The sequence below is a fragment of the Lipotes vexillifer genome, unplaced genomic scaffold, assembly GCF_000442215.2.
Source record: "Lipotes vexillifer unplaced genomic scaffold, Lipotes_vexillifer_v1.1 scaffold674, whole genome shotgun sequence".
Taxonomy (NCBI): Eukaryota; Metazoa; Chordata; class Mammalia; order Artiodactyla; family Lipotidae; genus Lipotes; species Lipotes vexillifer.
The window spans coordinates 1,332,839-1,357,718 of NW_006785906.1; the positions used below are offsets into that span (position 1 = coordinate 1,332,839).

At 43.1% G+C, this 24,880-nt stretch overlaps 1 protein-coding gene across 2 annotated transcripts in view; it reads left to right on the plus strand.

Moving 5' to 3' along the window:
- Positions 1-23,041, plus strand: part of NRG3 (neuregulin 3) — a 1,098,053-nt gene extending 1,075,012 nt beyond the window's left edge. Inside the window, exons 7-9 of one of the 2 annotated variants that reach the window (XM_007458321.1) lie at positions 11,115-11,242; positions 16,017-16,187; positions 22,198-23,041. In XM_007458321.1, coding sequence (XP_007458383.1) covers positions 11,115-11,242; positions 16,017-16,187; positions 22,198-22,705 — 807 coding nt within the window. In that variant the 3' untranslated portion in view covers positions 22,706-23,041. The remainder of the gene's footprint in view (positions 1-11,114; positions 11,243-16,016; positions 16,188-22,197) is intronic. The other variant, XM_007458322.1, reaches the window with a different exon arrangement.
- Positions 23,042-24,880: the final 1,839 nt, after the last annotated feature.

The window sequence follows — 24,880 nt, forward strand, 5'->3', positions numbered from 1 at the left end:
GTGGGATCTTCCCGGACCGGGGCACGAACCCGTGTCCCCTGCATCTCGGCAGGCGGACTCTCAACCACTGCGCCACCAGGGAAGCCCCAGACTTTCCTTATTTTAATGACCTTGATAGTTTTTAGGCGTCCTGGTCAAGTATTTTGTAGGATGCTCCTCTACTGGAATTTGTTCGATGTTTTTCTGATTAGATTGGTATTATGGGGTTTTGTAAGAAAGACAATACAGGTAAAGTGCCTTTTTCATCACATCCTATCAAAAGTGCATTCTCTCAGTATGATTTATCACTGTTGAGGATTCCTTTTGTCATCTGTCTGAGGTAGTAATGTCAGGCAGCTCCACTGTGGTGTTACTTTCTTCCCCATCCCTTTCTACAGAGTTCTCTTTAGAAGGAAGCAACCATGTGTAGTCCACACTTAAGGAGTGGAGAGTTATGCTCACCCTTTGTGAAGGCAGAGTATCCACATAAGTTATTTGGAATTCTACTGCAAAGAATTTGTCTCTTCAATTAGTGAGTGGAATGCTCTTCCCTTAGGGGAGATCAGGCTCTGGTAAAGTCTCTTTTCACTGAAAAGTAGACAGTTATAATGCAGAACATTGTGCGTGCATTTCAAAATGGTTACTTTCGCATCAGAGACGTGAGACGATTTTTTATTTTTTTCGTTCTTTTTTTGTGAGCATCTGGTGTGGTCCTGGAGGAGGTTACACTCAAGAAAGTGTGAGAACACTCCCTAAGACTATAGCCCTGAGATAACTTTTACTTTCCCTCTAGTCCACATGCAGATTCCAAAAACTTATTAAAATGACCACTTAAGTATTCCTACCAGTTTATGTTTCTGGAAGATTCTTCTGTAGGTAAGCTTGTTATTGACCAGGGTTCTTGGCCTCCCTTGCTCTCTGCTGGTTCTTTATATAGGGCGAGGGTAGGGGCGGGTCCAGGGGTCAGGCCAAAGGGATGGCGCAGGTGGTGTGCCCACTCTCTTGGTGGTGCTGTGTGCAGGGCACATGCGCAGTACCCTGCTTTTGCTCCGGGCATCTCAGAAGTGGCAGTTGGGATTTTGTTTTTGTATCTTGTCATTCATAATTTGCCCCAACTGCGCATGTATGTAGTTTTTTTTTGTTTTTTGTTTTTTTTTTTTGCGGTACGCGGGCCTCTCAACGTTGTGGCCTCTCCCGTTGCGGAGCACAGGCTCCGGACGCGCAGGCTCAGCGGCCATGGCTCACGGGCCCAGCCGCTCCGCGGCACGTGGGATCTTCCCGGACCGGGGCACGAACCCGCGTCCCCTGCATCTCGGCAGGCGGACTCTCAACCACTGCGCCACCAGGGAAGCCCCGATAAGTGAGTTTTCTTGTCATTATCCCCTAGTTAGCGGGACTAGTAAGGCGGACAGAGTCAATAGGAGGAGCTTTTCTGTGGTGGAGTGTTTCCCTTAAACCCTGTACAGACAAAGGAGCTGCTTCCCTGGTAGGGGTGTCTGAGCAAACAGGCAGAACGCAAGCAAGGATACAGTAGCAAGAATGGCACATAGGAGTCCAACCCACGGCATCCTCTTAATTATCTGTCGATGGTGTCTGTCTTTTGAATAGGTCTCTCAGATTTTCCACCGGCTCACAGGTGTACTGTTCTGCTGTACCTGCGGGGGTAAAAGCTTTAGTGTGGGCACATGTACCCAACTAGATATCCCTTGCAGTTTGACAACACGCGGGGCGGCTAAAATTACTTTATAGGGGCCCTTCTATTTTGGCAATAGTTGGTCTTTTGGGGGACCCCTCTTTCCAGGTTTTAAGAACTTGGTCCCCGGGGTTCATTTGTGAAGGAACGGCCCCTTCCACATAGTGGGAGCTGGCTGTGCCTTGTTGGCATAGTCCTGGATTGCCTTCTGAACGTGTTCTAGATTAATAATATACCTCTGGGTCTGACTCACTTCCTCATCCAGTAGAATGTCAGTAGTAAGTAAAGGCCTCTCATAGGTCATTTCAAATGGGCTAAGCCTCAGATTATAACTGGGGGCTACACGGACCCTGAGGGGTGCAATAGGAAACAGGTTGGTCCAGGGTTCATGAGTCTCTGGCAGAGCTTTGCTAAGGCTTTCTTTAAAGTATGGTTCATTTTCTCTACCTTCCTTGAAGACTGGGGGTGCCAAGAGGTGTGTAGCTTGTAGTCTGTCCCTAGGGCCATTGTGAGTCCCTGTGTGATTCTGGCTATAAAAGAGGGCCCGTTATCGCTCTGGAGGGACTTTGAAAGTCCCAACCGAGGAATTATTTCTTTTAAAAGGGACTTACAGACTTCAGTAGCCTTTTCAGATCTAGTGGAGAAGGCTTCATCCCATCCCGTGAAAGTATCAATGAACACAAGAGGATATTTATATCCTGACAACAGGGGCATTTGGGTGAAATCTAACTGCCAGTCTTCCCCCCAGGTATGTCCCTCAGCATTGAACTGGCCTGAGTAACAAAGGGGGGATTGGATGGGCCTGTGGTTTATTATGGACACATAAGCACAGGCAAGCGTTACTTGTTTTACTGTTCTTTTAATCCCCTTCCCTGAAAAAGCCTTTTGCATCAAGTCCCACAGTGCATCCCTCCCACAGTGGTGGCATCATGTAAGCTCTTAGTGAGTTTCCATTGTTGGACCTCAGGGATTAGAACCTTATTCTCCTTTTCATACCAGACTGTGCTTCCTTTCTCACAGCCCCATTTCTCAGCATTTTCTTGTTCCTGTGGGGAATACTGGGGAAGGCTAGGGAGTTCGGGGGGGCCAATCACTAGGGCCATAACTTGCTCAGGCTCTTGCAGTAGAGCTGCCTGTTTTGCAATTCAGTCAGCTTTGCTTGGCTCACGAAAGATCTGTCCCTCTGATGGCCCCTACAGTGGATCACTGCCACCTGGGTCGGGAGCCGCACTGCTTCTAAGGAGCTAGAATTAAATCTTTATGAGAGAGTTTCTAGCGGTTAGCATTCCTCTTTCTTTCCAAATGGCAGTCTGAGCACGTAGTACATGGAACCTCTATGTCTAGGGTGGCAGGGCCTTGGCTTCTGTGACTTCACCGAGACTGACTATGGCATACCCCGCCTTTCGGGTTCCCATTTCTATAAAACTGCTCCCATCAGTAAACCATTCGACCTCAGGGCTATCAAGAGGCTCATCTAGAAAATCAGACCTGCTGGAGTAAGTCTGTTCTGTGGTCTCTATATACGAACACACTAAGTCTCCACTCTCAACCGCTGGGTGCAGAGTTGCCGGGTTCAGGGTTTGACACACCTTTAAAGGTAATGTCGGGGGTGTCCATTAGGAGGGCCTGATATCTTGTTAACCTTCCTCCAGTCAATCAATGATGTCCTGTGACTTCCAGTACAAACTGTACCTAATGAGGGGTTAATACATCTAGGCGTTGTCTCAGGGTGAGCTTGGAAGCCTCATTAACCAACAGGGCTGTGACAGCTACTGCCCGCAGGCAGCTTGGCTATCACAGGGCCACTGAATCCACTTGTTTTGAAAAGTAAGCCATTGGTCTCTGATCCGGTCCCAGCTTTTGGGCCAGGACTCCTAGTGCTATCCCTGACCTCTCATGAATGTATAGGGTAAAGGGCTGGTGCTCTACTCAACGCAGTCTTTAGAATCTCAGAGGCCTGCTGGTGGTCCCTATTCCATTGAAGGGGCTCCCTTTCTTCTCCCTTTAGAACCTCTTGTAGGGGTTTTGCTATAAGGCCATAATTTGGAACTCAGATATGACAGAACCCAGCCATCCTGAGAAAGCCTCCAAGTTGCCTCTTTCTGGTTGGAGATGGTAGTGTACTAATTACTGTTTTTCCATCTACGGCCAGGGCTCTTTCCCCCGGGGTCAAAACAAATCCTAAATACTAAACCTGTTGCTGTGAGATCGGAGCCTTGGTTGGAGACACTTTATATCCCCTTTTTGCCAGAAAATTTAGGACCCTAGCAGTATATTGATCTGTATCTTGTTTGGTCTCACTACCTAGATCTGTATCTTGTTTGGTCTCACTACCTATCAATAAATCATCAACATATTGTAGCAGAGTTCCCTTCTCAAGGCTCAGTTCCCTCAGTTCCCTTGCTAACACGTTTCCAAAAAGATGGGAGCTGTCCCAAAAACCCTGCGGAAACACTGTCCAGGTATATTGGGTAGCCTCCAGGGTGTCAGGGTCCCTCCGTTCAAAGGCAAAAAGGTATTGAGACTCTGGATGTAGGGGAATACAGAAAAATGCATCTTTGAGGTCCAAAACAGAAAAATACTGAGCATTTCCCAGTACTTGGGCGAGGAGGGTGTATGGGTTTGGCACCATTGGGTGAATAGGGATGACTGCCTCATTCACTGCTCGCAAGTCTTGCACGAACTGACGCTCCCTGTTAGGCTTCTGAACAGGGAGGATCAGGGTGTTGCAAGGGGATCAACAGGGCCTAATGTGTCCGTGTTTTAGGAATTTGGTGAGCGGTGATTGGATCCCCATCAGGGCTTCAGGCTTTAGAAGATATTGTCTCTTTCAGGGGCCTTTCCCTAGGCCTTAATCTTATTTTCATTGGGAAAGCAAGTTTTGCCCTTCCTGGAACCAGGGTATCCCAAACTGCAGGATCTACTTGTTCTCTCATTTCTTGGGGGGAGGTCTTGGGGAATCTTTTGATGACCAGCACATGGGTCATCTGGGGCTACTAATAGATGCGCATTCTCTATTTGAATTTTCTACCTCATTGGACTACGAATATACTAGCTCCTAATTTATTTAGCAAATCTCTCCAAGGAAGGGGTCAGGGCATTGTGGCATATACAAAAAGGAGTAATGATAACGGACCCGACTCTGCAGGCAAGGGGAGATGTAAATCGCCTTACCTTTGGCTGTCCATCAACTCCCGTCACGGTACAGTCACGGTTGGGGAGGGGGCCGGCCGGCCTAGTCACAACAGAGGAGGTGGCTCCAGTGTCTACAAGGAATTCAGTTCTCCTACCCGCCACGTCAAGGGTGACCTGAGGCTCCGCTGGAGTGATGAGGATGGAACGAATAGGATCTGGAGCCAGGCAGGCACTCGCCCCATCAGTCGGTGTGTGGGAATCTCTCATCCGAGAGATTCACAAGGAACTGGGGTTGGGGCTGCCCCTCTGGCGTCCCACAGGAGGGCGCTCAGGACATTCCCCCTTCCAGTGCCCCTCCTTCCAACAAAAGGCACACTGGTTTGTGCCCAGGCGGCTTCTTGGTGGTCTGTCCAGCCTTCGCAGCCTTCTAGGGCCCCCTCGAGGTGGTGGGTGGATCAGAGGGGCCAAAAGCTGCGTTTTCTTTATCAGCCTCGTATCCTTATTGGCCTTTTCTGTTAAGTCTCGATTGCTATAGACCTTGAAGGCCTCCTCTAGCAAGGTTGACCATGGGGTTTGCGGCCCAGCCTCAAGCTTTTGTTACTTTCTCCTGATATCAGGAGGGGCCTGGGTGATAAAGCATGGCCAACAGTGTCCTCCCTTCTGCAGACTCAGGGTCTAAATTGGTGTACTTCCTGCGTGGCTCTGTCACCTGGCTCAGGAAGACTGCCAGGTTTTCATCTTTTTTCCTGTGTAACCTCTGGGATCTTATCATTTACAGACTTCACCATATACCTTTCATTCCTTCTGATAGATGAGTAATATAATGTCTCATCCTAGCCTGGGCCTACACAATCTTCATTGTACCAGTGTGGGTTCACGTTCTGGGATTGCGTCCCCCCCCCGGCCCGATAAATTTGGCGGTGTGGATAGGTGACCAGTAGGCCATCTGTGTGTTCCCTGGCCTTTCTCGGTATATGCTCCTTTTCATCCGGGGTGCAACTGGGCCAGAATAACCATGATGTCCTGCCAGGTAAGAGAGAATGTTAACCCCAGCCTGATGAATTTGTCAGGCTCAGATTGTCAGGGTTCTCTGAGAACCTGCCAAACCTCTCCTTACAGATTCCTAAGTCCCCCATCGAGAAGGGGACATGCGCCCTAGTAATCCCTCCATTCCCAGAGCGGGTAAAGGCCTTGTGGGGCAAAAGTGGTGGCTAACTTTGAACCCGATCAGAGCTCCGTTGGAGGAAACGCGAGGGGCTCCGATTTTTTGAGTTTCTGACTTGACAAGGAAAGGTGGGGGTCTGGGAGTTGAAGAAGATGGTGAAGGGGACGAAGAAAGGGGGGCCTGAGAAGGAGGCTTAGTACCCCGATGGCTAGTCGGCAGTTGAAAGAAGGGGTGAGAACGCCTGGCTCTGAATCTTTTGGGGCCGACACAGGAAGAGAGGCTACATATAAACCACAGGAATCCCTCAGTCTGGAGTCTACATGTATGGGCCTACACATACGGGACCTCTCCCCATTTTTAAGACTGCTTACAAAATAGGTCCGGTTGTAAAATGGTCTTAAATTTAAGGGATCCATTCCGTGGCCACTTCTCCTGGTCACCCAAGGTATACGGGAACCAGGCTGTGTTGCAAAAGAAAATCAGCTTATTTCTTTACTGTCTCCAATTGTTAGGAATGCAACCCAGAGGAGAATCTCTGGGGATTCCCTGGGCATCTCCCATGTTTACATATAAATCTGGAAGCTAACAACTAGAGATCCTGGGGGCCGGATGGAGTTGAGGTCTAGTGTAACGACAAAGGGGATCACAGGATTCCCTCCCCAGAGTTAGTGACACAGACAAGGGGTCTCCAGGATGAAGGGGATGGGAGTGTAGGTAATGAGGACCAAGGGAGAGGACAAGAGAGGAGGGACAGAAAAGACTGAAAAAAAAGAGGAAGAGATTTGCCTTTTCAGCCCGCCCCCTGAGGGTGTCTATTCAGGCACCAGCCTGTGCACTTCCAGAAAGGGCCAGTGAAGGAGGGAGCACCCTGTCCACTGCCCACCGAGTGATCAAGCCCCGAAACCAGCCAGTTGTACGTCTGTGGGTCGCCAGCCCACAGGTGGGATTCTCACCCACGCATACACCAGTATATAGAAGTTTGCTGCTTCAGCCTGTTCCCAGTGAGACTTCTCTTGGCAGAGGAAAAGAAAGGTGAGAATATTGGGAGGATCGGACGTCCAGCCACTACATGATAGGAGGATTGAACCTCTGTCACTCTCGTGTATCTCCCATCAGGGAAGGCCCACTGGACCAAGGTCTGCTTGGTGTGAGGCGAGCCTCTCCCACCTCTGCTTGTGACCTGTCAAGGTGAGCTGCTGCCGGCCAGAGGGAGCAGGTCTCACAAGCTGAGAACAGTGATGCTGTAGCTGCCCGACGTCCACTCTCTCGGGAGGATAAGACAGAGAAGTAGGAGAGGAGATTTCAGGAGAGGGAAAGGGAAAGTGGTGAGGGAAAAAGGACAAAGGGGAGGGGGAAAGCGTCGCCTGAATGTGGGCACTGAGGCCCTCAGGGGCCAGGAAGGCAGACTTACCAAACAAACGCGGTGATGCTGAAACAAGAGGTTCAGGTGGCCGCCTGTCACCCACTGGGAAGCTGCATTCGGTGGTCGGTGGTCCCAGAGGTGCCCAGATCCCCACCCGGGAATGGGAGAATGTCCCGGCAGAGTCACAACAAAGTATGTTACTGACCAGGATTCTTGGCCTCCTTAATCAATAGAAATTGATAAGAGGCCAGAGAAATTCAGGCAAGGCTTTACTGGGTCTCAGTGCTGTAGCAGGAGGGAGTGAGAACAAGTAAGTTTCCCTTGCTAGCTCCCGGAGCTGGGGCAAGCTGGTTCCTTGTATGGCATGAAGGTAGGGGCGGGTCCAGGGGTCGGCTTAGGTGGTCTGCCCACCAGCTTGGTGATGCTGTGTGCAGGGCGCATGCGCAGTACCCTGCTTTTGCTCTGGGCATCTCAGAAGTGACAGTTGGGTTTTTGGTGTTTTGTATCTTGTCATTCATAATTTGCCCCAACTGAGCATGCACGAGGTTATTGTTAGTCCCAAATAGATTCTTTGTATTCTGTTGCTGGAGGAGGCGTTTGTCCAGGTGCAGGCACTGCAGCAAAGGCTCCCAGGTCCCAGGCTGTCTCAAGCTGATCTTGGCTGATTCTCTGTATTCACTTGTCTTTCCAGGTTTTAGAGGGGTGGTTTGCCCTGCAACCTCAATTTGGATGTAAGAATAGCCATTGATTTTGTTTGTTCAGCTTTTTTCAAGGATAGGAATGACGATTTCTAAGCTCTTTGTCACATCTGAAAACTGGAATCTATGTCTAAATTCATTTGAACCAATATGTATGGGATATTAGTTTGAAGGATTGCCAAATTATTAGGTTTTTTTGTGTTCCCACTTGTCTCAACTAACCTTGGATTGGGGTACCAGCAATTTAAACCTGCATCTCAGATTAAATGTAGCCACTGAAATGAAAACGATTCTCAAAAGGGCTATGAGAGAAAAAGCCAAAATAATAAATTTTGGAGACAAGTTTGTGTTAATGGACCACAATAATACCAGTGAAAGCAACTGCATAGTATAACAATAATCTAAGCATTTGAAAGAAAAGATTTAGAACATTATATCTATTATGAATGCCATGAATAAGCAGAACAAGAGGTTGATTCTATTCAAGACTTTTATCCCAGATTTTGAACAAGGCCCTCTAGCTCTCATGATCAAAAATCTCATTCAAAGCAGAGGCTCTGAACTAACGGCCCCAAAGCTGAACTAGCCTTTATTTGGTTTGTTTGTTTTGTTTTGTTTTGCGGTACGCAGGCCTCTCATTGCTGTGGCCTCTCCCGTTGCGGAGCACAGGCTCCGGACGTGCAGGCTCAGCGGCCATGGCTCACGGCCCCAGCCGCTCCGCGGCATGTGGGATCCTCCCGGACCGGGGCACGAACTCGTGTCCCCTGCATCGGCAGGAGGACTCCCAACCACTGCACCACCAGGGAAGCCCTGAACTAGGCTTTATGACATACATTGTTTTTGAACAAGGAATAATGATTTGGCAATTTCTCTAGAAAATGTGGGTGAAACACTGGCCGATGTCACCCACTGATAGCCCTCTGCAGAAGTAACACAGAAGTTCCCCCCTCCAATTTGCCACAGATGTCTCCAGATAATCTCGCCTGTGTCTATAGCTGAGGCTTCCAACCATCTGAGTTTGTCTTCTCAGGCAATTTAGCAAAAGTTGGGAGGAAAAAAAAAAAAAAAATTCTAGTAGATCTTTTATAGAGCCTGGAAGTCTAGAAATAGAAATTCAGCATGTTGTTTTTACATTTCAATAACATGTTGATTCCATTCACTTTTTCCATATGGATGATTTATGATAAACAATTAGTCAACAAAGAAGTACATGCGAAGGTATTTCCATCATTTTTTTGGATCTTTGTAACTTGGGGCTGTTGAGAACAACCACCTTTTCCAAATTATCTCCATGTCTTCTTTTCGTTCCATGTCAGCTCACTCCATTTTGCAAGAAGCCTAAATAGCTTCTGTTAAGTCCATTTTGTAGAATTCATATTCTGATTCAAGATGTGGTCATTACTAACACTATGTGGTTTGTTTTGGAAGTACTTAAAAAGAAAACAATTTAGTTAGAGATTTTCAACTTAAAGTTACATGACCTTGAAAATTTTCCTAGTCTCCATAGCCCATACCCACCAATATACTTTTTCCCAAGGATAACACCTAGTTAATAATTTACTTTTGTTTCCCATCTGCATCCCGTGTGGTTGTGCGCACACACACAAACACATGCACAAACATATATGTACGTACAAAATGCATACATATATATATACACACACAAAGCTAAATATGTTTGTATATACACACATACACACACATATATACATCTGTTTACTGCATTTTCCTTATTTGCACATGTGGATTCATATTATGCATACTTTTCATACTTTGATTTTATTCAGTGGCTGTATAATATTCATTTGTGGCCATTTCTGTTTCCAGTTGCTTCTCTTTTGTGTTTGCTTTCTGTTTTGTTACTAAAAATCATACCACTGACATACTTTGCTGATTAGATCATTTCCAACTTTTACAATTAATGATGGAAATCCCTAGTAGTAGCACTCTGCATCAAAGAGTACCAGTACTCTGCATCAGAGTACCTGTATTTAATATTTTGCAACACATTGCCAATGTGTACCCCCAACAAATTAGCATCAACTCTATTTTCCTTGAATCTTTGCCTTTACTAAGTACTCCTGAAATTTAACATTCTCTATTCTGATTTTCATCTCTACAATGAGTTCAGTTATATACTTTTTTGTATGTATTCTGCATATCTTTGTTTTTCTGTGAAGTTCTTGTTCATATATTACATGTGAATATCTGGATTTCAGAATCTTATTTGGTTATTAGCCTTCAAAAAATGTCATTTCTCTGCATAGTTTTCATTGGAGTTTCTAGAAAAGAAACTTGATAATCCTTGCTGCTTGTTCAAGTGCCAAGTGTCCAGGGAGTGTTAAACTTGACAACTGCTGCCTGATTGAGATGCCATGTGATATTTCTCTGGGAGCAAAGTTTTCTTCAATATGCCATAGCTATAGGGTTTTCTTTAGGCCCCTGCCTTGTGATATCTCACAGTCAAAGGTGAAACCAAGGGTTAATAACTATAAAGAGTAAACTGTTCTCACACTTCTCTTATTAGACATGGTAATTACCTGGTATCAGGCTGAAAGAGAAACAGTGGAGAGTAGTGGGCAGATACTCTAAATCAAAGCCTTCCATAAATCTGAGACTTGTGAAGTTCACTCAATTAGCATTTATTGAATCCCTATTGTTAGTAGTCCATCTACTAATTAGTTTTTTTGTAAAATGTGCATTGAATTAAAAATTCCTTGTATTATATAATATTGTACATCAACTCTACTCCAATAAAAAAAAAATGTGTGATGTTGGCTCTCAGGCATAGTGTGCCATGGGTAAAGACTGAAACGAAAAGATAGACTTAGGATTCTAATGTGAAGAACCCTGTTGAATGGACCTCATCTAATCACAGAGTTTTGGGGGAAAGAGGGGAGAGCATATTCAGTGTGTGAGAAATGGGATGAAAATGGTGTTTTTGTCATTCTCCTGATCAGATGCCCAGTGGAAAAGTTACTGGTGAGTTCCAGTAACTTTTTGATACCCAGCTGTAGTGTCAGAGGCCCTGCTCTCACAACTTCTCCTCCAGCTCAACTCTGTGCATGTGATTTCCCACAGTATTCAAAGGCGGAAAGGCATCCCGTGACTGCATTGGAGAAAATGATGGAGTCAAGTTTTGCCGGCCCCCAGTCATTCCCAGAGGTCCCTTCTCCCAACAGAGGAAGCCAGTCTGTCAAACACCACAGGTACAGGTAGCTAATCGTGGTGGGAGTGGGTGCGTTGACACAATGTATAACACTGGACGACACATGCCGAGGAATGACAACATTATTCAGGAGAGATGATCGTTCTTGCTTCTCCTGTAGTTCCCCATGCAGTGGACGCTCAAGCAGCTCCTAGCAGGCAAAGCAAAGATACCAGCAGGCAGCAGTGCCCCTAGAGGAAGCCTAAAGGAACTATTAACAGCACCCATCAAGTCTGCAGACACAGACCAGTGAATGAAACGATTGCGATCTGAAAAACTGTTAAAAACATGATTTTTCCTAGCCTGCCTTATCACTGTCTGCAAATTTAATGACTAATTCTTGCCTAGGCAGCTGATAGGACATATGCTCCAGGTCTTCCAACGTGGTTCTCACACAAAGAAAACTTTCCAGGGGGAAGAAGCCTGGCAAATCTTCTCCTTTGGTTTATTAGATCTTCCATTATCAATGGAGTGGGACTGGGACTTTTTTTTTTAACAAGCTGACTGTAAAAATTGGCTCTTTGGGGGAGAAAGCCAAAAATAAAGTTATCTTATAGAAGTTTTACAGCATTCTGAGGCTGAGCAAATTCTTCAGCATCTTTTAGTCACATGCTGTGTTTATACATAAGGAATCTGGAACTTCACAAATGGAAAGTTTCGTTCTCAAGTGCCAACATTTGATACCTGCTACAACAGACACTATGTTTATGTGCATCCAAAAGTATTGACATGTCGTCAGTCTTTGTGGAAGCTGTCCAAAGATTTAAGCTTCCTTTTCTTAGTAAGAGGTACAGTATTTTAAAAATTCTTAATTATGGAGATTAAAAGTTTTTTTTAATGGAAAAGGTAAAAAATAACAATTGTTCCCAGCAATGGAAGATAAATGTTGTTCACCCTTGGTTTTTTTTTTTTTGTTTTTCTTTTTTTTGTTTGTTTTTGCGGCACGCGGGCCTCTCACTGTTGTGGCCTCTCCCATTGCGGAGCACAGGCTCCAGACGCGCAGGCTCAGCGGCCATGGCTCACGGGCCCAGCCGCTCCGCGGCATGTGGGATCCTCCCGGACCGGGGCACGAACCCGTGTCCCCTGCATCGGCAGGCGGACTCTCAACCACTGCGCCACCAGGGAAGCCCACCCTTGGTTTTCATATATGTAGGCAATATTTTGAAAACCACCGTGAGAGAAGTATGCATTATTCAAGGAAACTAACTTCTCCCTCACCTTTCAGGGAGTCCCTAAAAAAGATTTTCTTGATGCTGGCCACATTTACTATGAGGCTTTCATGTCACTCTTGATACTAATCATTAGTACTTGATGGTGATTTTTATTCTTAATCTACATGGGTAGAGACTGAGGTACCAAGGGTTTGCTAAGTTAAAAAAAGGTTTCAACACAGGATGAAATATGTTTGGCTACTGGATAATTGCTTTAGTTATTAACTACAATTTTTGGTTTATATCAATTGGGGCATTTACAAATATTTCCGTGCGAAAAGATTACTTCAGTTAACTGGACCTAGTGGACATTCTTCAATTACGGAATTAAGTATAAAATTATTGGCCTTTTAGAAGATGTGTTTTTTTCCAAAAGAGCATTTTCCTCTGCTGATTGTAATACACGTTAAAGTGGTATTCCATTCAGTCAAGTAAAATAATTAAGTACTATATTGTCGTACATGTTTTCAAGTTGATATGATAAGCAATTATAGCTTCTAATGTATTTGACCTGCAAATACCCCACCCCTACTTTTGTCTGTTGATATACCTCCTCCTAAAGTCTGTTGATATACCTCCTCCTAAACTTGGTTTCTACTATGGTTTCTAGGAATCACTCACAGATCAAATAAGGAAGTCACTAAGAGACCTTCTTTTTTATTTGGTTCAATGACATTGCAGTATTTGTTGGCATACATTGCATCCTGATAGATAGGCAAGGGTTGATTTATAAAGTGCTTTGAGAACTTTGTAAATTATAGTTCAATATATCATAGCTTTTGTTTTGTAAAACATGCAGTAGACTTAAACGTTTTCACGATTGATAACCTAGTCACTGATTTATACATCCTGCAAACTGCTGTGTAACTTCCTGAATGCCATTGGGTTAGAAAGTTTGAACAGTTGATTGATCAATAGGTATAGAACTTTTTTAAGATGGGTTACTAGCTCATACTGGTAGACTTTTATGAATAATTCATTTTTGTGCACTGCAAATATGACTCATTTGGATAACTCATTTATGAAACAAAGCTGTTAATTCGAAGCCATAATTTCTCATATTTAGTCAAAAAAAAACCCTCTTTCTTTTTAAAGAAGAAATCTATTATGTCATGTTATACTTATTACATTATATTTTGGCAATATAACTCATTTATAGACAGTACGTGTAGGTTTTTTAAGGTGAAATAAGTCCAGGGTTTTCAGTGATTAGTATGAGGCTTTGAGTTGTCAGTTTGGGCAGAGGAATCAAGGGAATTTACTTTGTTGAGCAGCTACTAAGTGCCAGACTCCCTGCTAAGCACTTTACATACTTTTTAAACCCCCATAGCAATACTATGAAAATACCTAAACAAGTGCTAATACCTTTATTTGCATCTCTTCCACCCACCTCTAGGCTTTACCTTTTTCTGCCTTGCCTTGTACACTAAGAGGGCAGCAGGCTCACTTGCCTTTGGGCTTCTGTTGGTTTCTTGCGATGCACAGGCAAGCTATGGAAGGGCAGAGGCCAGTGAGGTCCTAACACTTCTGCCCCCTCCCTCCCTGCCTGGTTGTCGCAGCTACAGCCCTGTTTCTGACACTAGCCAAGAGGTCCTCTTCTCACAAGCCCTTTCTCTCTTCAGTCAGGTAACTGCTCCTTCCCCCTGTCCTTTCAGTTACAGGGATGGTAACAGCTTCCCATTGTTACCAGCCCTTATGTACAGTAGTATCCTGTATTTTTTTTTTTTTTTCCTCAAACAGTGAACACACTTTTGTAAATAGCAGAATCTTCCCAAATGACCCAATATAGAGTGCCATCTATTTCCCCCCAGGACTCTGACTGATACAAGTACTTTCCCCAGTATCATACAGACCTGATGCAGCTAATTCTAGCATCCAAGGCTGACTACCCTGTGGACTCCACAATTGCCACTGGATGGTATAGATAGAAGCTGGAAGCTGGTGTAGATGGAAGCTGGAAGCAGCTACTCTAGCATCCAAGCCTGAGTACCCTGTGGACTCCACTGGATGGTACAGATAGAAGCTGGAAGGGAGGGAAACAAATTAGTTATTATAGAGCTCCTTAAACTCGTTGGCTTAGTGACCTAACTAGAGGTCCCTTGTTGTTAGGCATGTTAGGACTCAATACACTCAACCCAGAAATATTATGATGAAGAATGAAGTTGTAATAACGTTGCCAGGTATGATCTGGTGTTTGCACAAACTCAGGAAGTCAAAGTTGGGCTTGACGAATATGAAGTTATAAAGCGTGATCATTTCGCCTTGCCCAAACCAGGAAGGTGGCTACTAGCACTCATTTGTCGGGTTCTCAAATTCTGACCTTAAATAATATTTGAGAAGTTTTGTATTTATTAAGTGGAAATAACAGTAATGTCGGTGGGAGGAAACTTACAGAACTCCAAATAATGTAGTAATATGGGTAAAATTCAGCTGGGGGTCTGGTTCCTATAGAACTTTGTTGAAATTTTGAAAATGTTTTTGCTGTTTCTGTGTGTGGTTTTATTGCTATTTTCAGAGCCAAATGAGTAGGAACGCAAAAATTCTAAGTTCCCTTATTGGCATCTCATGGAATGTCTGCACGGGAACAAAGTTCTCACAGTTCACATGGTAGTAGGGTAAATTCAGTGGGGTGGAGGGAGGAATGGATATGGAATAAGTAATGCGTCAAATTAGCAACTGATTTCTCTAAAGAGTCTAGTTCTTTGTCTGACGTGATCTGTGTAGGGATCTTACCTGAGGTATATCCCGTTTATGCCTTGCCCTTTGATGGCATCTGGCATGGTTATTTGGGTATTTGGATGTATGGGTCAAGCGAAGTGTACGATCAGATGTTTATTAAAAGCAAACTCAAAGGGTTATTATGGGATTATGTAAAATCACGTGTGTGAAACTTATGAAAATTGTAAAGCACTATAGAATTTAAAGAATCTTTCATTCAATTAAAAAAAGTTAAAGCAAACTCAAAAGAAAAATAATTTAGGTTCTCACGAAATTTACGAATTTTTGAGATTCGTAAATTTATGAATTTAATTTACGAAAATTTGAGACAGCGAACTGCAAAAGTAACATATATATTAAGGAGAGAAAGGCAATTAAAATAAGGTTAGTTTATTCTACCACTAACACAAGTGAAATTTTCCCCATAAAGCCCTTAAGGCTTCTTGGGTTTAGTTCTTGGCAGTGTTTAATAACAAGGCCATTTTTATTTCTATTAAAGGCACTTTTGTAGCTTGGATAATGAGGGAGGAGGGGAATCAGGAGCTGGAGAATTCCTCAAGCGCACCTCATTGGCTGGAAAGCTCGTGTTATTTTAGTCCATTGTGCTCCAGACTGGAAAGCCAGAAACACAGGAACTGGAACTGCTTTTCTTCTCAGTCTCTCCAAAGATAAAATGGATTCAGCAACTTTCGATCCCTCCTAACAGATATCCTACAGGCATGGATGGAGCCTGACCTAGAACTTTGAGGATCTAGGGTGGAAATGCAGTGCTTGAAAAGTTTCAGCAGCCACCTGTGAGGTTATTGCTGTGATCAATTTGTTTGTTGGTTTTCTTTCCACCAGCAGGACTCTCTCCTCTTGCTGCAGCCCAGGGCAAAGGAGTGGTATGCTCCATAGGAATGCCTTCAGAAGGACACCCCCCTCACCCCGAAGTAGGTTGGGCGGAATCGTGGGACCAGCATATCAGCAACTCGAGGAATCAAGGGTCCCAGACCAGGATACGATACCTTGCCAAGGGTAGGTCTTAAAAGCAATGCAATTTAGGGAGGGTGTTATGAATGATATAATTTTAAATTGAGTTATTATGTTCCTTGGGGTTTTATTCACTGATTTCATCATTATTTGGCTATTTATGCTTGCTTCCACCTTTGTTCCCCAAAAGAATAACTTTAAAAAACAGATACAATGGAAATAGATATTAGGGAAATGGTAGATGGAAAAGATATATAGCATTAAGTGTATAGACATCTAGACACTATGTTATTATTGCAGTTGCTAAAATAACTGGGAATGTGTCTTTGATTTTAAAACACAGAGATTTCTTAGGACGACTAAAGTGTTCCTTCATCCTTAGGTTTGGGAAAAAACAGTGCTTAATTCTCTAATCACTATTGTGGACAATACCGTAACAATAACCTGTAACGTATATATAGCATCTGCTCCTTCGAGTATTCTTGAACAAGTCTCAGTGTTGACAGAGGATTGTCAAGGCACAGCTAGCTGAACTCAGATCTCTAGTTTCATTCACGGTGCAGGGATGGAAAAATTGGCTTTGGACTCCGTGGCTGTTGCTCATCCTTGCAGTGTAAAAAGTGTCCCTTCCTCTCAGTGGACACAGACCCTCATAGGGCTCATAGCATGGGTGAGTGGAGTGTAGAATGAATTTTAGCCACCACTCACCGACATAAGCTGTTCAACCAAGTATGGCAGCCCTTATCGAAACTGACTGAATTTCAAATCTCATCTTTGCCCCTTACTACTTGTATGAATTTGAGAAAGTTTTATCATCTGAGCTTACATTTTCTCGTCTATAAATTGAACAAAATAATACCAGCTTTCCTGAGGGTTGTTGGGCAGATTAAAAAGAAATTACATGTGTCAAGAGCTTGTACCTGACACATGGTAAACAGAGAAGGGGTACTTGTAGCTATTGTCACAAGAACCATTATTCTTATTAATTTCAAGAGCAGTGCAATCGGGCTTTACTCCAGAAATGCCAAGAATCCATTTCCTCACTCGAGCCAGGATCTCGTTGCATCTAGTTTTTCTCTCTCTGAATCAGCCAGGCTAGGTTTCTTTGCTGCTTTGGTCTGGGTGATTTTTCCACCCTGTCTGTAGCAAGTTAAAAGCCAAAGCAGGTTTGAGGTCTGTCCCAGACTCTTACCTTTGTCTTTTCTTCTGGGTGATATGTATGCAACAATGCCATGTCTGACGAATCTCAGCAACAGATTTCTGTAGGAAGACTAGAAGATAGGAAATAAATAGCCTGTGTCTGGATTTTGTAATTTTTGAAGCAATTCCAAATAGACTAAAATATATTTGGTAAGATCTGAGGTGAGATTTACACATTCAACATAACAGCTAAGTTGTCCAAAATGTATAATGCAAGTCAAGACGTAGCCTGCATTTCTCTTTGCCTTATATCTGGAAAAGGGGCTTGCATTTAGCCTATAATTAATCATGTTTCATAATTACTTTGCTTCTGAAATCACTAATAATGTCTGTTACTTAGGTTTCTTTTTTTTTTCTTTTCCCCTGGGGTGAACGTTGGAGTGAGGTGAAATCAAGTTAGAGATTTTGTGAGTGGAGAGAGAACCCAGCCCGTGCTGTCTTTCTTCTGTTGGGCACTGTTATGGCTATTGTTTGTTTTGTTTTGGATCAATCATCATTGGGTTTGGAATATTCTCTCCAATTGGCTAGCCACCTGTATTTTCCTATGTGATATGCACCTGATGTTGATAAAACGGTGACTCTAAGTCACTGTGTACTCAGCACAGTGAGTCTCAGGGAGCAATCTCATTCTTAATTCTTGACAACAGCTATTTCCCACTCCCGGGGGACTGACCGTCTCTCTGGACTGGAAATGGGATTGGTAATAGAATTTCACAGCTAAAGGCCCTCTTCAAATCTGGCCCTAGCCTGGATGGGGAGTGAATGAATTTATAAGAGCCAACTGCTGCTTGTTTATCAAGCATGTGGGTGCTGTCTGCTACTTAGATTCCCGGTGTATATGATGGCTCTCCTTGACACTAACTTCAACCCAGCTTGAACCCAGTGCCTGACTTAGTGAAGCTTGAGGAGGGAGTCAGGTAGACAGGAACTTCAAGAGCCTTTCCCCTGATCAGTGGATTGATGACAGCCATGGCAGTGGCTCACAGAACTGTGAACTGGGTTATGTCAGGCAAATCAAACTAATGGAATCATGTACTAGACAGAAAGAGATGGAATCACAAAAGTTAGATTGCTACCTTCAAAGTAGAAGGGATGGAAACATACTGATTATCCACCTCACTTAAATAGCAACTTTACGAACTTACATTCAGTTATTCTTCAGGAAGTGTACAGATGAACACACTAAAGATAGCAGAATTTGTCCCAAGGTGGGGTAGCCCGCGTAAAAGAAATGGATTGAATACCGGCCTTTCTGACTAAATAAACCACTAACCCAGGAAAGGAATGTGAAGAAAAATCAGTCATGGATGGTGATGTGTAAATGGAATCTCTAATTGTATGGCTCCAGAGGGAGAAGTGGATTCCTTCAATTTAGTCAGTTCATTCTAATTCCATATGCACCAAGAACTGGGTCTTGGAGTCCTCTGGGGAAACACTGATTTCTTGGCCTGACCCCTGAATTACTGGGAATCAAACCAAATGACTAACTGTTGAAATCTTCCCTCTTTAAAAGGATGCTTTGACTCACATAGTTACAGAGGAAATGTACTTGTGATTACTTTGTTGAGGGATTGGAGGAAAGGCAGTCCAACCGGTCCAAACTGGTGTTTTACAGTCAGTGAATGACTGACAGGCTCATGGATCAAACGTGTGACAGAGTCGTTGACTCTGAAGGGATACAGAACTCGGAGTATCTTCTAATCAAGAATCATACCTAGAAATGTAACTCTCAAACTTCTGGAGAGTAGTATCACCTCCTAATTGAAGACCAGTGCTAGGACACTCAGAGCAACTCTAGGAAGGAAGGGAATAGTGAAGAGGCATTACTTCAGTGAGTCCTCAGAGCAGTCCCTCTAGATCAGTATTGCTACCTGATGGTTTTAATTAATGAGAGAATTAAGGTAAGGCTGCTGGGTTTGCCTAAGATTCCAGAGCATGTAATGGTGGTGAGACTTGAAATCCTCTCTGATCCCAAACACGACTAATTGTTTAAAGTGCATCCTCATGTTAGGGCAGCCTTTTAGATTTCAGTTGTTGCCAGCATGTGATCCATACCTGGCTTGTGAGATGATGCGTAAGTCAACTCCTTCAGTCAGCACGCAGGCATATTAGAAGGCTGCTCCAAGTTTGGCTTGAATTGCCTTTGATTACTTCGTAGTCACGTGTTTTGCCGAAAGACTTACTTTCAGTTTCAAGTTCCAAGGATTTGTTGGCAAAGTAACCACTCAACACTTAATTAAGTAAGAAAGAAGAAAGCTTGTTACATTAGTTATAGCACAGAGATAAGCAAAATAGTAAGAAATAAATGTATTTACAATCACCAAATTGGGGAAGCACCCCCATCCAGATGCAAGCAATGCTGTGACGTCCCTTGAACAGCAATTTGGAGACCCAGTTGGAAGGTCCCGGGCGTTGTGCCCTTTCCATGGATGAGTTCAGAGTGCAGCCCGAAGGAGTCCTGCTTTTAATGCCAAGCTGCAAGCTGATAATCATCAGCTTATGTGCAAATATGCAGCTCTGGCTATTATCATAGATGCTCTGATCTCTAGTCATAAGTCTCAGGATGTTCACTGATCCCTGGGATTTGGCCAGATTCCCAAGGCCCAGGAAGCTTCGTGACTTACTCCCTTCCTTACCTGTTGGTTCCCAAGACTCGTTAGCACCGTTTCTGCTGACCTGCATGTAGTCCAGCAGTTCGGTATGTAGCTCCTTTCAGGGTCTTTGTTTAGTCAGAGGCCTATTGTTGCCTCTGAAGCCTGAACAAGACTATTAATTTTTTCAACATCGTGTCACATTGTGGACTTGCTGAAGCGTCAACAATTGACTGAATCCTCTAAGATACTTACACCTTTATGCATCATTTTTACAAATAATGTTTAGATCCGGGTATTAAGAATTGGCACTATCACCATCACATTTCAACCTGGTAGATTCTACTCACTGATACACTCTGATGATGATCCATGTGAAAGACGATCTTATCCTCCTTAAATTTCTGTGCCATTGGTGAATCTGATAGCAGACATTCTGTATCTTCATACACGTTAATGGTGCTAAGGAAAGAACACAAAAGCCTGCAATTTGCCCCCTTTCTTCTTGTTGAAATTGATTCATTGATCAGAAACTTTAGGTTCAGATTTTCAGTCATAGAACACTAGGGAGAAAGTCGTTGAGGACCCCCAGGGAATTTCTTTGTATGTGGCTTTATAATTTGCGCAGGTAAAGATTTTATCTCAAAAAGGTTTGAGATGCCCACTCATTTCTGGCTTTGATAGTAACAATTAACATAAGACAACGTGGGTATAACTTCTTTCTCTGCTGCTTACCAAGGGTGTAATTTGGGGCAAGCCCTTTGGGTATTCCTTAGTCCAGTTTATTTAATCCATTACGTGGTAATAAATAAACCACACAGTTTTGTTTTGTTTTTTTAAATCAATGGAGGTAATTAGAGGTGAAAGTGCTTTTTGAAAGCTCTGTGTGAATGTTTGTTAGCTCTTGTTGACTGGGATATTAAGGGAGTGTTTACCTTGAAGATCTGTTCATGTATTCCTGAGTCCATTCCATCAAAATTTATTGATTGCCAACTCCGTACTAGGCTCAGTAAGAGAGGGTAGAACACAATAACACCTAAATTTGTTCCCCATCTTTTCACACTGTCTGGCAGAAAGACAGATCTCTAAATTGCTCCCATCTTGTCTTTACAGTAAAGGTTTCTAATATTTTAGTATGCGACACACTTCATTGCAATTATTCTTTCCATGTATAAACATGATTTTTATTTACATTATAATGTAAGACAAGGGGAATGAGATTTATTATATTGATGATGAACGTGTTTAGATTATGCTTAAATTTTAATGTTTAAGGTTAAAACTGAGGGAAAATAATTGAGAAATAGAATAAATACTACTGTTCGAGTCCCCAAACTACATTTCCGTGAACCTACGATATCCCTGCCTCACTTTCTGGCACTGGAAAGTTCAGAGGCAATGGAAAATTCACTAGCTCTGAACAAGCAAGAGGGGGGGGGGGGGCCAGCCAGATTCTGGCATATTTAAACCACTTGGAACAGCACGATGGCATTCTCAACAAGCCATTTTACCATGCACCCATGAACTACCTTACTTGGCTCCAGAAACCATGTGAGGAACGTTACTAGCTTGGTCGAGGCCCTGTGGAACTCACTTCGTGTTCATCTTGGGCAGACAGAGGAACTGTGTGCCTCTCATCCCATCTTTTAGGCTCAGCAAACTGGCAGTGAGGCAGTTCCTAAAGAGCAGAGTGCCAGTGGAAATTGGATTTGGTCCCCCTAAAGTCAGTGTGAAGCAGAGAAACTCAGGACTTTAGTACCTTGATGCTTAATATTGGGCTTCCTGATTGCCTCCACCTAGGGTGGCCACAAGGAGTCTGCACTGGACTAAACCAGGGCTGAGAGGGTGGTCAGGTTGATGGAGTGGAGTAATGCCGTTATGGGTTTCCTGTTTGTCACTATGGAAGGGCCACACTTACCTGCTCAATCCCCATTTACTTTGTATTCTAGGATAGAGGTCAGGAAGACTATATCCCACCTGCCTATACAGCTGTGGTGTGTTGAAAGATCCCTGGACTTAAAGTAAGAAGATCTGGGTTTGAGTCTCAGTCTGTCACTTATTTTCTGTGTGACCTTGGGCAAGTCACTTCACCTATCTGAGCTTCAGTTAACTTCTCTGTTTAACTGGGAACATAGTATCCGTCTCATGGGGTTGCTGTGAGAATTCAGTGAGATGGTGCATGTGGAAAGTGCTTTGCTGACTGAATAGTGCTCTCAAGAAGCTGGGAAGAGCGCAGAATATGTAACATTTTGTCTCTTCTTCAGGTATTCATCCAGTGGTTTAACAACCCAACAAAATGCATCAATAAATATGCAACTGCCTTCGAGAGAGACAAACTCCTATTTTAATAGCTTGGATCAAACGGACCTGATGGGATATTCATCCCCAAGGGCCAGTTCTGTGCCCATCATCCCCTCAGTGGGTCTAGAGGAAACCTGCATGCAAATGCCAGGGATTTCTGAAGTCAAAAGCATCAAATGGTGCAAAAACTCCTACTCTGCTGATATTGTCAATGTGAGTATTCCAGTCAGCGATTGTCTTATAGCAGAACAGCAAGAAGTGAAAATATTGCTAGAAACTGTTCAGGAGCAGATCCGAATTCTGACTGGTGCCAGGCGGTCAGAAGACTACGAACTGGCCAGCGTAGAAACCGAGGACAGTGCGAGTGAAAACACAGCCTTTCTCCCCCTGAGTTCCACAGCCAAATCAGAACGAGAGGCCCAATTTGTCTTAAGAAATGAAATACAAAGAGACCCTGCATTGACCAAGTGACCTGAGATGTAAGAATCTGTGCATTCTATGCTTTGCTCAACAGGAAAGAGAGGAGATAAAATACAAATTATTTATATGCATTAATTTAAGAGCATCTACTTAGAAGAAACCAAATAGTCTATCACCCTCATAGTGTTTTTTAACAAAATATTTTTTTAAAGGGAAAGAAACGTTTCAGGAGGGATAAAGCTTACCACTAAAGCTTTTGGGTAGAATTTTGAATACAATTTCATTTAGTCCCAATGCTGTCCTCTTTGGCTCTTAGTAGATGTGGGCGATTCAGACTCTCAGCCCCACAGTGCCAGTGACCTCATAGAAAAGTGCTGGCAGTTACCCAGTTTCAAAGAGAAGAGACGTATCCCAAGGGTGGGCATGCCAGTGAGCAGGTGGCCCTTGCCATTTGGCTTGCCAATCCCTCAATTTCTATTCACTCGACAGCCTCATCACAGGTTATGTCACGTCAACAAATGTAGTGTTTTCTATTTACTTTTTGAAGAATGGCACAAAGACTCTGGAAGGAAAGGGACAGGAGACAGAGGGAGTCATGGGGCAATCTTAGCCACTCTTACGTGCCAGCCTGCTCTGAAATTTGAAGGCACAGAATCTCAGAGGGAGGTAAGAAATTATTACAGAAAAAGAGACAAAAACATCACACTGTCGTGTCACTAAAATCATGCTAATAGCTAATAGAAACGTTTTTGTTTGAGATCGTTTAGGGGCTCCAAAGGAGCACTTCTCAGTGTGTGTGCCTGTGTGTCTGGGCTTGCTCACTCGAGCACCGGTATGCTGTATGCACATATGTTCATTGTGCGTATGTGTGTGCATGTGTGTGCGTTAAGCTTGCTAAAATTTGTTCTGAAACATCAGGGAATCTAATATTCAGAAAAAATTTCCCTCTTAGATCTGTTCGCTTTAAATTTTTCCATTAAGTATAAAGTTCAGTTAGTAAATCAAGGTCACGTGCATGGTGGGGTCCTATAAAACTCTTGACAATGTCTAGACTATTTTCTGATGTGAATATTTTTGAGAGGAACAGCTATTGGCTCATTAATGATCTCAGTATCACAAGGCGAGTTGGGGATGTGTATTTTGAATCATGCGTACTTAAATTATTTATACAAGCCAATGATCAAATTGATAGTTAGTTACCCTTTGTTTTCTCATTTTCCTCATTACTTTTTGTAGCAAGTCTACTACTCGTGGACCAAGACATTGGCTTCTGTGGTTAATATGGAAAGAATAAATTGTTGAAATTACAAAGCCCAGCCTATTCAGTTCAAAGGAAGCCCCCCAAAGAACAGTAAATTGTGTTGTATGTTCATTTGGAATAAAGCAATATTTTTACCACTGCTAAGGTGAACTGAAACTTCTGAAGATTTGTCTGTTTTATTTAGCCTTATTTTCACGGGGCATTCAAGGACATTAGTGTTCACATAACCAGTCTTTTTCCAATTATTGGTGGTGTTGAGTTGTTATGTTTACACTGTTTTAAATAAAAAGGCATAGTATTTGAAAGTATATAAAAGATTTCTTTTACTGAAGTTTGGGAAAACCTTGATTAAAACTTCCTGTGGAAGACTCACATTCCGCTGAAAAGGAATGTAACTATTTCTGAATCACATATTGAATATACACAATTCTTATTTAAGGTTAAGCTGTTTCTGTTTAAAATACATTGCAAATTGCTCTCTGAGAACATTCTTTCTTTGATAATAGACATAAATAGACATATGCCATACAGGGAAAATAAAGAACATTGTGTTCTTATCAACACTGTTTAGTGGAAATTCAAAAGTCTCAAATGTTGAAAACATTTTGGTAGAAATGCATTTTATATTTAACAAAAGCTTCATGGTGTTCCTTAGTTGTCCCACTATTGTTCCTTTGTTTTGAATATAGAGGTAATACTAGACGACTCTTAAAAAGGATTATTACAACTTTTTAATGTCTCAATTATCTAAATTCTCATTTAGAAATAGTATATCTTTGGGAAAATTTTAGAAAAATGGTTTTAATTAACTGGTGTATAAAACCCCCATAACTTGCATATTCGATATGCTATTGTGTTGAAATTTATCACAATTATCAAACATTCACTGGAAGTCCTCCCAAGTCAACCTTGTCTTGGGTTTTTCACTAAAATGCTACCTGTTGCATACCTAAACGGATTCATAC